Source organism: Lontra canadensis, unplaced genomic scaffold (genome assembly GCF_010015895.1).
Source record: "Lontra canadensis isolate GAN:19392208 unplaced genomic scaffold, GSC_riverotter_1.0 scaffold2, whole genome shotgun sequence".
NCBI classification, from domain to species: domain Eukaryota; kingdom Metazoa; phylum Chordata; class Mammalia; order Carnivora; family Mustelidae; genus Lontra; species Lontra canadensis.
This window is the reverse complement of record NW_022630996.1, coordinates 52,794,656-52,809,280: the sequence shown is the minus strand read 5'-3', so window position 1 is coordinate 52,809,280 and position 14,625 is coordinate 52,794,656. Positions and strand designations below refer to the sequence as shown.

At 37.6% G+C, this 14,625-nt stretch overlaps 1 protein-coding gene across 7 annotated transcripts in view; it reads right to left on the bottom strand.

Moving 5' to 3' along the window:
• Positions 1-14,625, bottom strand: part of ETV1 (ETS variant transcription factor 1) — a 100,927-nt gene that overhangs the window by 41,629 nt on the left and 44,673 nt on the right. For all 7 annotated transcript variants that reach the window (XM_032874046.1, XM_032874020.1, XM_032874028.1 and 4 more), the window contains one exon: positions 1,626-1,755. In XM_032874046.1, the coding sequence (XP_032729937.1) occupies positions 1,626-1,755 (130 nt within the window). The remainder of the gene's footprint in view (positions 1-1,625; positions 1,756-14,625) is intronic.

Below are 14,625 nucleotides of genomic sequence, written 5' to 3'. Positions count from 1 at the left end.
ACTGTGGGAGTGTGTGCTGGGTAAGTCAACCATTGGCTTCAAAGCAAAGTCAACAGTACTCATATGATGTTTGGTTCTACCTATTTCCTCTACCAATATTTCTGAATGAGAAAACTCTTCTTCTACAAAATAGTCTGCCTGTCTTATTCCCATGTAAAAAGAAAAAAATGACATTGTCTTCTGTCCTAGGACACTACTTTTTTTTTTTCCTCCATGAAATACTGTATTGAGTTACACTGTTCATATAGAAATGGAAGTATCAGGATTTAATCCATATACCACTGTAAAAATTACTGGTCCCCAAAAAGGACCTTAAACTATTCAGGTGATTCATCTACTATTAATTTATGAATGCCAGATAAATCATACAAAGCAGGAGCAACTTCACAGTCACACTTCTGATCAATGCTGAGATGCAATGACAAGCCCTTATCTATCTGGTTCATTAACTTGAAATTTTTCAGTATGTTAAATAATTAGTCCGTGAATATACAGTACTCTTAGAGAGAAAAATGCAAAAATTAAAAACACTACAAATAAAACTTAGATTGAGCAATATGATTTTAATTGAACTCAGTATGCTTTAATGGCTTCTACAAGAGATCTTTTTAAATAAAAGCTTTGTAGTTTCAAGAGAGCTGGCTCATTCTATCAGGCTGTGGTGATCCTCCTAGAAAAGCAGATATAAAAGACAAGTTTGCAACAACACATAGCAATAGAATATATCCCAACGCTGGTCAGCTGCCATGGAATTGCACAAATCTAAGTCTCTTGAATCTTATACATCTTGGATATAACACTACATGCTGTAAATATATGAGAAAATAGAACACTCCTTTGGACCATAATGTATTACGAACTTGAATCTATGGAACTTCTAAAATTGCAAATATTTGTAATCATTTTCCTAAGTTTCCAAACGAGCTCCTTTTAAGAACCAAGTTTCTACTGTAATTGAGAATAATGATATTCAATATACAGAGCCAACTTCTCCTCCTGCAATTAGAGGGTCAGTATGAAAAGTAACAGAATGCAATTTACTGTGAAGGGTTTTTAATGAACATATATGTTATCAAATCTTCTAACAATTGAACAAAGTAATTTTATTGCTCCACCCTTTATTATCATCAAAAGGAACAACTGGCTTTTTAATAGATAATAGCCTGTACTAAGCCTTATAAAATTCTAACTTGATTGCAATTCTCCATGAACGCAACTTATAGATCATCTGCAAAGCCTGTCAGATAACTAATGTACTGCTCAGACCTGCCAAATGTTTCATTTTTTTCCTACAGACTCTGTCTAAAGTACGTAATGCATTCATTCTAATGAGAACTTTCAATAGCTGTTCATGCCAAGTAAGACCCTCTTTTCAAACCCAGGGTGCATCACTACAGTAGAAGAGCAACTAACAATTTGGATGAAAATTATTGCTTTCAAATGATCCTAAAAGCGTCTGATCGGATGGTGTACGGATCTTCAGAGTTTGGGAAACACATTAGCTGATGAGCTTGTTAGGTCCTGAAGATGTAACTCATATGAAATAGAACATGAGAATTGGTATTATTCTGGATTTTCTGTATTAGTAAGAAGCACCGCCCTCTCTGTACACCTGATGGCTTTACCTGACATTATACAGGCACTTCTCTCCATAGCTGAATTTAAAGGGCTGCTCCTGACTGCAGGCAGAGCCGAGTTCTGAACATGGACTGTGGGGTTCCTTCTTGATTTTCAGTGGTAGGCCATGAAAAGCCACTAGAAAACAAAACAAAAATATCCACACAAATGAAACGTTGCTAGGAATTAAGTAGCCTGTTCGAATTCTCTTGGTTAAAATGTCACCACCGTTTCATATTGAAAAAGAAAAATCACATTTAATGAATTTCATGGAAGAAAAGATTCTAGAGTCCCTTTATATATATTCTTTTTCTGCTTTCGCTGCTTAACAAAATGTGTGCTTGAATGCTCATTACTTAAAGGGAGTCACTTCTAATTTGCTTAACTGATATTAACAATACTAGAACCTCAGTTTTCAGAAAGTTTAAAAAACATTTCGAAAAAATTTCCAGTGATAAAGAAGAAAAGGCTCAAGTGATTACCCAAGAATTAAGTGAGGACTGGAACATAATTTTCAGCATTATTGAAAGGAAAATATCTCAAGCCCATGAATAATAATGGTTTTATGGAACAACAACTGAACTATAAGAAAGAAAATCCAAATGCAGGTCCAGTGGTAACTGATGATAATTTGGGCCAAAACTCAACATCTTTGAGGCCAATGTTCATTTATAAAATAAAGGTAAATGTACTTGCCTATCGACTTAACAGAATTATAAGATACAATGTGAGAAGTATGTGAAAATGACTTGTCAAATGTAATCCACCATAAAACAATTTTTCTATATCAAATGATGTTTTATCCTTTTTCATGTGACTTAATGGTTATACTTATATTTACTAATGCTTACTGTAATACAAACAGCATGTAAAATACGAAGGCTAGAGGAAATATGCATGTTTGGGAAGAAACAGCTTTAAAGCCAATAAAAAATAACACTGTGTATGTTTTTATTCTTTTTCCTATTAGAGATCCTATTAGAAGTTTTAGTATAAAAGGAAAATGAGTAAAAAGATAAAGTACACATGAAAATGGATTTTATTCTCATGTACAATATGCACAATAATGATTAATCAAGGGATAAACACTAGAAGAACACACATTCTGGAAATTTATTCTAACTCCTATAAGAACGAATTAAAACACAAAAATTCTGTCTGTTTTCTATAAAGGAAGATATGACAAGAGAAACTTCATGATTTATGATGCCACTCATCTTGATTGTGACATGACAGCATTATAAACCTTACTAGTTTGAACATGATATATAATTTAACATAATAATTTGATATCAAGAGTTACCAAGCTATGGGCAAATATATGCTATTTGTTTGGGTATGTACATAATTTAGACAGAAATGTTCTATGGTACTCAAGAGCCATCTGAAACATTGTAGAATACACATTTACCAAAGAAATAAATGAATTTCACCTAAATTAGTTGTCTAAGAAAAACTTCACAAATAGTAATAAAATAATTCCACTGGGTGGTCTATTTCAAAGTATTTTTTTTTTTTTATATACTTGAGTTTGACATGCCTACTTAAAGTAGAGAGTAGAGGACCAGAAACAAAGGAGAAATTACATGTGTTTTCATATGTCAAGGGTACTCAACTTCATTAACTTTACCAGGTCAGAAAGTTATAATTTATTAACCACTCAGACAGAAGAGATTTAAAAACATGAGGACTTGTTAGGATTCTAGTTTGAAAAAACAACAACTATAAAAAGACAGCTTGGTGACAAGACAACTAAATATGGACTAGATACTAGATATTGAAGAAATTACTGTTCATTTTGTTGGATGTGATAATGGAATGGCAATTATACACAAAAAAGATTTAAAGTTAAAGATTCATAATGTATTTACAGAAAATACTAAGATGCCTGGGATTTTCTTTAGAATAGTCTAGAAATAGTAATGTATGAGAGAGAAATCAAATTAGAAAAATATTGATAAGTGTTAAATGCTGACTGATGGGTAGATCAGTGTTCATTCTCTTTCCTTTTGACTAAGTCCCAAATTTGCACAATAAAACTTTTTAAAATGTGAAAAAAATCCACAAAAGATTAAAAGTACCATAAGAAAATTCTGTGTATGTATATGTGTGTTACTTCTTAGAATGACAGATATGTGTGATGAAATCAGTGACCACACATGTGTTGCTTTCTTAACCAATAGTTTTCAACTACTTACTACTTCTTTGAACATATACAGTAAAATGTGGATGCCCAAGTTTAGCACTTTGGATTATATAGTGGGTATTATACTTTCCTAAGAGAAAGCAGTAGCAACACATCGGGAACTCCATTTGTCATTCAGGGTAGCACCAAATCATTATACCTGAGAAATTGGATCTAACGCACATGAATAAAAATAAGTGAGACCTCAGGAATGAATAAATACGTAGTATGATACAAAGTTTATCACCTTTATCAAAATACCAGATTTATCAGAGACTACTAAATCCAATATTAGTATATTTTAAAAGTCTCTGGGACCATGAGGGAGTACAAGGTTAATGAACAGGACTCTAAAAGCACTAACCATAAGAGAGAATAACCTACAAATTATGCTTCATTAAGATTCAGAACTTCTCTTCATCAAAAACACCAATAAAGGACTACAACATAAGCCTCAGACTCCAAGATGTTTTGTATAGAAAAATCTGACAAAAAGCTCATATTCAGCATAATGAGAATCATTACAAATTAATAAGACCAAAAAAGATCCAATTGAAAATGGGCAAAAGCCTTGAACAGACAGTTCTTAACAGAAGACATACAAATGGTAAAACAAACAAATGAACAACAAAAAGCCTATGTAAAAAGGAAGCCAACATCTTTACTTATCAGGAAAATGCAAATCAAATCACATAATTGTCGCGCGCGCACATACACGCACACACACACACACACACGCTAGAATGGCTAAGCTGCAAAAGGCTGACATTAGCAAGTTTTGAAGAAGACCTAGAGTCAACAGGAACTTTTACATATGCTGCTGACAGTATAAATTATCAACACCTTGGCAAACTTTTTGGCAGGATCCACTAAGGCAGCAACATAAATGGATCCCATGATCCAGTAATTTCACTCTTAGGGATATGTCCAAGAGAAGGGACTGCGTGTGTTCACCAAAAGACATGTCTAAGAATGTTCATAGCAGCTTTCTTCAAAATAGTAAAAACTGGAAAAAGTCAAATGTTCATTAGGAGGAAAATGGGTAAATAATTCATGGCATTTTCACACAATGAAATACTACGCAGGAATAACAAAGAACAAATTACTGACACACAAAGAAACAAACAGATGTGAAGTTGAGTAAAAGAAGTCAAGCACAAAAGAGTATGTAGCATTTGAATTTCAAGAATAGACCAAACTGAGTGACAGTGAAAGAATTCCCTTCCGCTGGTGGGTGGGAGTTTTAATTACTGAGAAAGGGCACCAGCAATCTGCTACAGTACTGAGAATAGTTTGTACCTTGCTCTAAGTGGTACTACTATGTATACATATGTAAAATTCATCAAACTATGCAGTTACAATTTTATATTATAAAGAATGCATATCTCAACTAAAAGGTAAAAAATATGAAGGGCACCAAGCAATGCTACACAAATTCAAATATTTTAATATAGCTGGCTTCCTGTTCCAGCAGGGACATCTGAGAACGGGTCCTTGGAATTGTGTTTTAGTTTTGATTTCACAGGATAAATAATTCCAGATGAGTCAGGGGAGGAATGACAAGTCTGGAGTGCCATCAGGAATGGTTGCTAGCCTAACAGTAGCCTCCTATCATAATGTCTACTGACACCAACTTAGAAGAAATGGCATGATCTATCATAGTGGGGACAATGTCTGGAGCGCTCCTGCTCTCAGAGTGGCTCCATGAGAGTGGCTCCAAATCCTAACTTGATTTCAGATGAACGGATGCAAGGATCCCCACAATGCTATCGGAGGCAAGTTGAACCCTAAACTTTAGGAAGCTCAAATCTGACCCATGCTCAAATTTAACCAAGTACTCTGGGGAAAAAAACAGGGATTCCCAGACCCCAGATGTTGGAGGTTGACTTATGCCCCCTCCAAAATTCATGGTGAAGTCCTAACCCTGGCACATCTTAGTATGTAACCTTCTTGAGAAGATTAGTTAAGATGAGGTCAGTTCGGGTGGAATCTAATCCAATATGACTCATGTCCTTATTAAAAGGCATTAGGATAGAGCGACCCTCACACAGAACACCAACCACCACATGAAGGTGAAGGCAGAGATGACGCGATGCTTCTAGGAGCCAAGGAATGCCAAAGACGGCCAGCAAACCACCAGAAGCCCAGAGAGATACGTGGAAGGGCTTCTCTCTCAGAGCACTCAGAACTACCCTACCAACACCCTCATCTACACCTCAAGCCTCTAGAACTGTGAGACAGCAAATGTCTGTTTTTTAAGCCACTCATCTTGTTATGGCAGCTCTAGGCAAACTTACACACCACTTCCAGAAATGACAAGTCACTAAGGTTGGGATATAGATCAGGATTCTCTTACAAAAATTTCTAGGTGATTCTCAAAACTGGGCTCATTTCAAAATCCACTGAGATGCTCACCCATACCTCAATTCAGTTCAGTGTGCTGAACTGAAATAGACCCAGTACTTGCAAAGACTTAAAAATATATATAAAAAAGATCTAACAATGCCTTTCTATTCAGTACATGCCCACACTTGAGGATTTCCCTAGGTTCTCCAAATCCAGAAGTTTCGGGCTCCCCTACTCCTAACATAACTCCACAACATCAATGTGTCTTCTCTAACACATGCAACGTGTGTGGGCCTCTTAATCATCACGGGTGCTTGGAACTGTGATTTTTTTTTTCTAATTGTAAGATAAATAAGTAATCCAGTGAATTTGAGTTGGCTTGAAATTTTTAATTGCTGTGGGGGAAAAAGGAAGCCAACCTGAAGATCTCCAACGTTTTGCACAAGAACCACATGCGACTTTATTTCTCCCCTTTTCACTTTCCTGCTTCCTAGAGATCCTCTATCCCAAAATGGACTTCTCTTATTTATTCTGAAATAAGGGTAGTACAGAGACTCCCACCAGAGCGGGCTGAGCCGGGAACGGGCTGGGTATTTCTTCACCGCGCTGGGAGGCTGAGCGTCTGCTAACAGGCAGTTTTCCAGCTCACTGGCACAGGCACAAGTGAAAGCAGCACATTCATTTTGTGCAATTTGCTTTACCTTCCCACATGGAGTTGGTGCATGTAAAAGGCTGTTAAGTACTAAATTATTCCTTATCAAATCACCATCATCTGGAGTCATGATCAACACTAATTAAATTACTTTCACTGAACACGGCTCCAGCCTGCTGCTGAGGCTGCTAGGTACATTTCATTTTGCTTACTGTATGGTCCTTGCTGCGTCTGAAACAGAGAACGACGTGCGTCTGCATTGTTGGTAGTTTTAATTAAAGTGAACCTTTCCTTCTACCAGTTTGTCCAATCCAGTGAGTTAACTCCTTCATTGCATTTACAGAGAAGCGATAGTGCAAATAATATTCCTTTGTATCTTTATCACTGACTTTGGACAGTGCAGAAAATGTATCTACGAAATCTACAGTCTTCCACAGGCATTCCTCAGATGTGTTTCCATGCAAATTTCTATGACCCCCAGCTCCTCTGGACAACCCGATCTTTAGGAGGAGAAGCAGAAAGAATACGCAAGAGCCGCATCTTGCATTTTTTTCTTTGATGGAGGCTTGACCTTTAAAACCACATCTTAAGGCTAACTAATGATGACTGAGTTCTCCTAATGGTTAAATTTAAGAGCTCCAAAATGCCAGGACTTTTAAAAGTGCACTTCCAAAATAAAGTTAACCACTTCTTAATTTAAAAGTTTACTTGGGGTTATGGTATTCTCATAAAGTATCGGTTAAATTAATTGTTTTCATTTTAGAATCATGAACTTCGAAGCATCATCTTGCTTTCCCTTTTTTTTTTTTTGTTTTTGTTTTTGTTTTTTCTTTCTCCCTGTCTACATTCTAGAACAGAGGCAAAATCTTGTCCTCATTTTACTGGAGCATAGAAATGCCCTCCACCTTTCCAGAGTGCAACAATGCTGATATATAACCATGTCTTTGGTTCAAAGTACATTTGAACACCTTAAAATATGGATGAAGGTAATGAATTTAAAAATTTACTCATATGAGAATAATTTTCTAAACAATCATGACATTGGAACATTTTTATATCATAAACTAAAAACAGATCATGTTTGCTTTAATGGACTGGTTCATGTTAGTCCAGAAAATAAACAATTTAATCTATACATTGCATTTCTATTTCTAGAGTGAAGATGATGTTGCCTTTTGATACATTTAATAAAGATAAGACATTTAACTATAGGTGGTGACTTACTGAACTGTGGTTGAATTTAGAATCACAGTAGAAAATACTAGCCATGACGCTTTTTTAAAAACCCTCAAATGTACAGTTTTCAAGGACTCTTCACCTACTGTATTTGATTCTCATCAGTCAAGACAAGAAGGACCTTTATTATACCTCCCACTTCTGAGAAATTTTTTTTCAAGAGGCATATAAAAGCTAAGTTTTATATCTATCCCAAGACCTAGGACTAACTCAAAACAGGTTAAAAATAAAGAGCCCTAGACTTCTGGTGACAGCTCTTGAACTCTTGAGCACATCATTCAAACTTATTTTGAATAAACACAATTACTGTTTCCTTCACGTAGAAGTACCATTATAACCTCCTATCAGATGTTTATCCATTCATTCTTTGACTAACTAATTCATTTACTACAGCCCAGATACTATGTCAGGTGGTGAGAGAGGGACAGAATGTAAAGCTATAGAGTAAGGATGAACAGTAAGACACAGTCTAACCTTCAAGAACTCAAAGAAGCCCAATCAGAGCTTTATTTCGTTTCTTAAAGTGCTTTCTCTCAAAAAGATATTAGCCAGTATTAGCCAGTCTCCTTTAAGTTTGATTCATTCATGTGTGTGGAAGATGCATGTTTCTATATATATGACCTTAATAATATATCCGTGCCACCTGTATCCAAAACAGTTCTCAGAGCATTCATGCCTACTTCTAGTCATTCTGCTTTCTTTCAATTTATTACTGTGACCACAAGCATTTAAAAGTTCACACCACTCATATTCCACTAAGGAAAAATGCTGCCATCCAGAATCTAAAGCTTCCCCATAGAGTCTGATAACCAAAATGTCACAAATGACGGGTCCCCTTCTATACGTGGACAGTGAATATAATTACAGTGATAAGTTGCCTTGACTCTGACCTTTCACTCTGCTTTCCTTGCAATCCTTATCATGAGAGTGAAATAGAGGACCGATTTCCTTGAGTACAAAACAATTACTCTGGGAGAGAAACCCATCATTTTTAAATACTTCTTTACTAAAAAGAACTGTGTCTTTGAATCAGATCTGTAACTTTTTAAAAAACATTTTCAAATCTGTAGTTCTTTAACAAAAACAACCTAGGAATAGGGCACCTTTATGAGAGTCTCCAGATTTTGGTGTTGAGATTTCCGATCTGCTCAAACAGTCTGCTTTAGAATAGTCAACTTTATGACGTTCCAGAACAGGGGTTGGCAAATAACATCATGTGGGTCCAATCTGGCTTCCCACGGGTCATGGTAAATGAGGTTTTATTGGAATACTGTCCCACCCTTTGACTAAGGTGGAGTCTAGGCCTACTTGGACTTATAATGGAGACAGAGACTCCACGACCTACGAAGCCTAGAAGATTTATTGTCTCAGGGCACCTGGGTAGCTCAGTCGGTTAGGCATCTGACTCTTGATTTCAGTTCAGGTCAGGATCCCAAGGTCCTGGGATAGAGCCCTGTTTCAGACTCCTCGCTCAGTGGGGAGTCGGCTTGAGGATTCTCCTTCTCCCTCTGCCCCTCTACCACTTGCATGGGTGCACACGGACACACATACACACACTCTCTCTTTCTCTCTCTAAGAAATAAATGCACCTTCTAAAAAAAATTTAGGGTATCGCCCTTTACAGAAAAAAAAAAGTTTGCTGACACGTGTTCTAGATCATGCGAGATTATGGTCTATAATGACAAAGGAGAAAGAAAACATAAAAGTGAGTGGGTAGAACAGTGATACTTGCTACTGATAAGGTTTAGGTAAATTAGTTAACAAAGGCCAATGGATTTTGCTTTACTAACTCTTTGTTTATACTGACTCTCAAAACCAAGTGTGCAGCCTTAGGTAGCCAATTTACAGGGTCTACACGAACAAGATGATGAAAATGACGTGATTCTGAGCCTCCAACACAACACAAACTGATGTTCTTTGAAGGATTTTAAGGCATCTACATAGATCTGGTTATGTATAACATATAATTTTTTATACTCGTCGACAAAATATAACTGAGAAAGTCAAAACAAATCATTTCGTGGACACGAAAGTGCTTAAAAAAAAAAAAAAACTTTCACTTGGCCATAGCAGCAAATAAAAACAAACACAACAACAACACTGTAAAAGTGGAAAAAAAATAAACAGTATACATAAATTAGATTATTTAAGGCCAGATACAAGCATGGCATGAAAAATGCATGCAGGCTTTTACACAAATATATGTAGTTGGGAATACACTCACTAGATGAAAAGCAGTCACTTTAAGTTAATATCATTTCAATTTCAGGTGATAAATGGATGGCAATGACCTCAATTAGTACTCAGTTAAATTCCAGAAGCAAAGGGGAAGGCCTGTATACAAATAAAGACAATAGTGTCACATGTTCTGTAAATCCATCTTCCAAGACACGCAGAAAAACAGAAGGCACTTCTGCTGCCTCAGAGCCTCTCAAAGAATCTTTTCCAGTACATTTACCTCTTCCAGTGGCTCCCTGCCCCCACTGTGCACACAGACCACTCTCACATACACACACCAACATCCATTACTAAAGGGCCTAATCTCAGATATCAGCAGAGTGCCTTTATGGGGCCATTAAACCATTTCTCTTGTTTACAGTGCCTGAAGAAAGATGTGAATTATGTCCGTGACAAAAGAAGCGATAACATTTCTAAACTGCTATCAAAATGCAAACTGAAACACATTTAAGGATAGAAACCCTGATTCGAGTTTTCATGATTTTCCATTATTTGCAGCTTCTGGAAATACATTCAACTATAATATTTCCAAGACAGGAATTTAGACCATCACGCAGCAAGGTGATATTTATTTTTCCTTAAATAATATTCCTTAAGTGGGGTAGTTATTAAAAAAAAAAAAAAGGGGGCGCCTGGGTGGCTCAGTGGGTTAAGCTGCTGCCTTCGGCTCAGGTCATGATCTCAGGGTCCTGGGATCGAGTCTACATCGGGCTCTCTGCTCAGCAGGGAACCTGCTTCCTCCTCTCTCTCTCTGCCTCTCTGCCTGCTTGTGATCTCTGTCAAATAAATAAATAAAATCTTTAAAAAAAAAAAAAGAAAGAAAGAAAGAAAAAAAGAGGGGTGCCTGGGTGGCTCAGTGAGTTAAAGCCTCTGACTTCGGCTCAGGTCATGGTCCCAGGGTCCTGGGATCGAGCCCCACGTCTGGGTCTCTGCTTGGCAGGGAGCCTGTTTCCTCCTCTCTCTCTCTGCCTGCCTCTCTGCCTACTTGTGATCTCTTTCTGTCAAATCAATAAATAAAATCTTTAAAAAAAAATTCTCAAAAAAAAAAAAAAAAAGATGATATAATGGTTTCAAAGGAATATTACCAGTTGGCCAAGATCCCAAACCTAGTTTGTCCCTTGATGTTATTCTGGCAATATTTAAGATGTGGCTTAGTAGTAATCACAAAGGCAAAATAAGGGAAACTCTTACCCTTGTTATGAATCTAAGAGTTTCTGAATTATAGACAACATTAGGTATGATCCAGTTTTAGGGACTGAACTAGGGTTTGTACTCAGAAAGCATGGTACAAAAGAAATCACAAGTAGAAGTCAGTTGGGCAAAATGATTACAGAGAAGCTACATTTATTAGAAGGCAGACAGTCTTGAATATGTCCCTACCTTGCTCCGGCAAGTAAACACGTAGCACCTGCAAGGAAACTTCTGAGTAGGTCGAAAACCAGGACTGAGCTTGGAGAAACCATGCATTTCTCAGAAGGTACCAAACTATGTTTCCTTTTATTTTTTAATTTAAAGATATTATTTACTTATTTGAGATGGGGAGACAGAGAGAGAACAAAAGCCAGGGGACAGAGGGGAAAGGGAGAAGAAGGCTCCCTACTGAGCAGGGAGCCCCATGTGGGGCTTGATCCCAGGACCCTGGGATCATGACCTGAGCCAAAGGCAGATGCTTAACCAATTGAGCCACCCAGTCGCCCCCAGACTTTTTTTTTTTTTTCCCCAGTACCAAACTTCTATCAGTCTCAGCAACTACACACTCTACTGCAGACACTCCTGAATGGATCCACCAGGGGTACTTCTGAATAAAAGAGATGGACTTCGACAAAGTCCAAGAGATGATGCTGCACCCCACAGCCCCATCCAGAATCAGGAGTCCACAGCCTTGGAAACTGGTGCTGAAGTCAGAAACCAGGAATCCTCATAATCAACAGGGCAAAGCCTTCTGATGATGTTACAGCCTCACAAGACAGTCATTTCTTAAAAATACATTTAATAATTCAACTTTATTTATATTACCGAGTGCCATTATGCCATCTGAATAGATAGAACAGAATGGACAAATGTTCCCGGTTTGGGCCTGTGCTGCTTCTCTTCAAAAAATAGCACTGATACGGAGATGTAGGGCCAACTCCAACTCATCTGAAAGTCATTTATCTACCAGTCCTGATGATCCAAACCAGTGGATGCCCATGTTTCCATTTGGCTCATGGAATGGTTTCAAATAATTTCTTGTTGTGATATTTTAAAATCACCTTCAAAATCGCTTTCTGATTTAAAAATCCAAACTTATAGCTTCTCTAGGAAAAAAAACACAATATCCAGCAACACTAAGTCCACGTTCCAGCCTGAAAAGGAGGGCAGGACTTAGTTGAGCCCAGGATCAGCTGCCCCTTTGGCCAGGATCTGCCTTTTCCTATTTGCTGCAGTTCCCACCATACCCACCACTCTGCTCCCCATTATCTCTTGCACAAAATTCACTTCACTCTCCCTTATATCCTTGGCATGCCAGGCTCCCACTTTTTAGAGAACACATAGGTAAGAAACCATTAATGCAAGCGTTTACACATACACACACATACACACATCACCTCTAAACAATAAAAATATTGTAAAACTCACATTACTCTGTGTCTTAGATACTCAAGTACTCATTCTCCTGCAATAAGGCATAGTGGCAGAGCTAAGAGACACTTAGACCTGCCAGGTTTCAAATTTTCCACGGCTGCTTACCAGCTAGAAGAGGCAAGCCAGTTAACTTCATTTATTTAAAAAAAAAAAAAAAAAAAAAAGGAGATACTAACAGTACCAGCCTCATGGAGTTGCTGATATGATTAAATGAGACACTGTAAAGTAAAACAGGAAGTACTCAATACTGTAAGGTATCAGTGTTGTCATCACTCAAACCCGTAACATCGAGAGGAGAGCACACAGATCATTCAGAAACAAAAGAACAGAGAGGCTAAGGGCGTGAAGCCTGACTCTTGGCTTTGTTCGGATATGCTGAACGACTTCTGGTAAACTGAGTAACTGCTTATGTGATTCAGTTTCTCCCTATGTAATATGAGACCTCCCTCTTGGGGTCTGTGTCAGAATTACACGGAGTAACATATATGAGAACTTAGAACGGTATGTAGAACATGGCAAATACTCAGTAAACGTTAGTTACTACCACTATTGGTTCAACCACTTCTTTTCACAGAGAATAAAGCAAGACTCAAGGAAATAGAGTGACGTTGCAGGAACACGACTTCCAGCTGTCGTACTATTATTTCCCCACTTCTTTTATGTCATCCTGTTTTTTGTGCCCATGAACTACACACCAAGAGCAAAGTAATTATATATGGAGAAGATCTGTGAGGAAGAAGTTGTCCGACAGAAGGAAAAAGCAAACAGGGCGGGCCTGGTGGGATGAGCGCTGGATTAGGAACCAAACACAGTTGACCCTTGAACAACATGGGTTTGAACTGTGCAGGTTCACTTATATGTGATTTTTTGACCAATACAGAAGTATAAATGTGTTTTCTCTTATAATTTTCTTAATAACGTTTCCTTCTCTCTAACTTTAAGAAGATTGTATATAGTACCTAAAACACAGAAAGTATGTGCTGGAACGCCTGGGTGGCTCAGTCAGTTAAATGTCTGCCTTCGGCTCAGGTCATGATCCTGGGGTCCTGGAATCGATTACTCCATCTATGACATCGGACTCCTTGCTCAGTAGGGAGCCTGCTTTTCCCTCAGTCCCTCCCTGCCCCCTCTGACAAATAAATAAAACCTTTATTTAAAAAAAGAAGAAAATATGTGTTAATCGACAAATAGCATAAGGTTTCCAATCAATAGGAGACTATTAGTTGTTAAGTTGGGGGGGGAGGGAATCAAAGTTATACAGGAATTTTCCACTGTGAGCAAGCTCAGCACCCCTAACTCCTATGTTGTTCAAGAGTCAACTGTAATATCCACTAGTTCCTACTTCATCTGTAATTAGCTGTGTGCTCATGGATAAACTTCCCAGGCTTCCATTCCTACCTATAATATGAAGGCATTAGATGAAGCAATCTTTCCTTGCAGCTTTAAAATTTAATGTCTGGGTGTAAGTACTTGCTTACTAATGTCAGAGAGAAGAGGAAAATGTAAAGATTTGATAGGAGAATTCAAAGGGCATAACATTCTGAGTCCACACAGAACTCTATACACTTCATTAAGAACTGAGGGCATTACTGCATTTTAGCAAATCGTGGTCACTGAAATTTATACTCATGAGCCTTAATCTCCCTGAAGAGGCAAAATCAGGTGTGATCCACTATATCCAAGAAGGGCGGGTACATAATGCACATTAGAAAGGTGTACATACAAT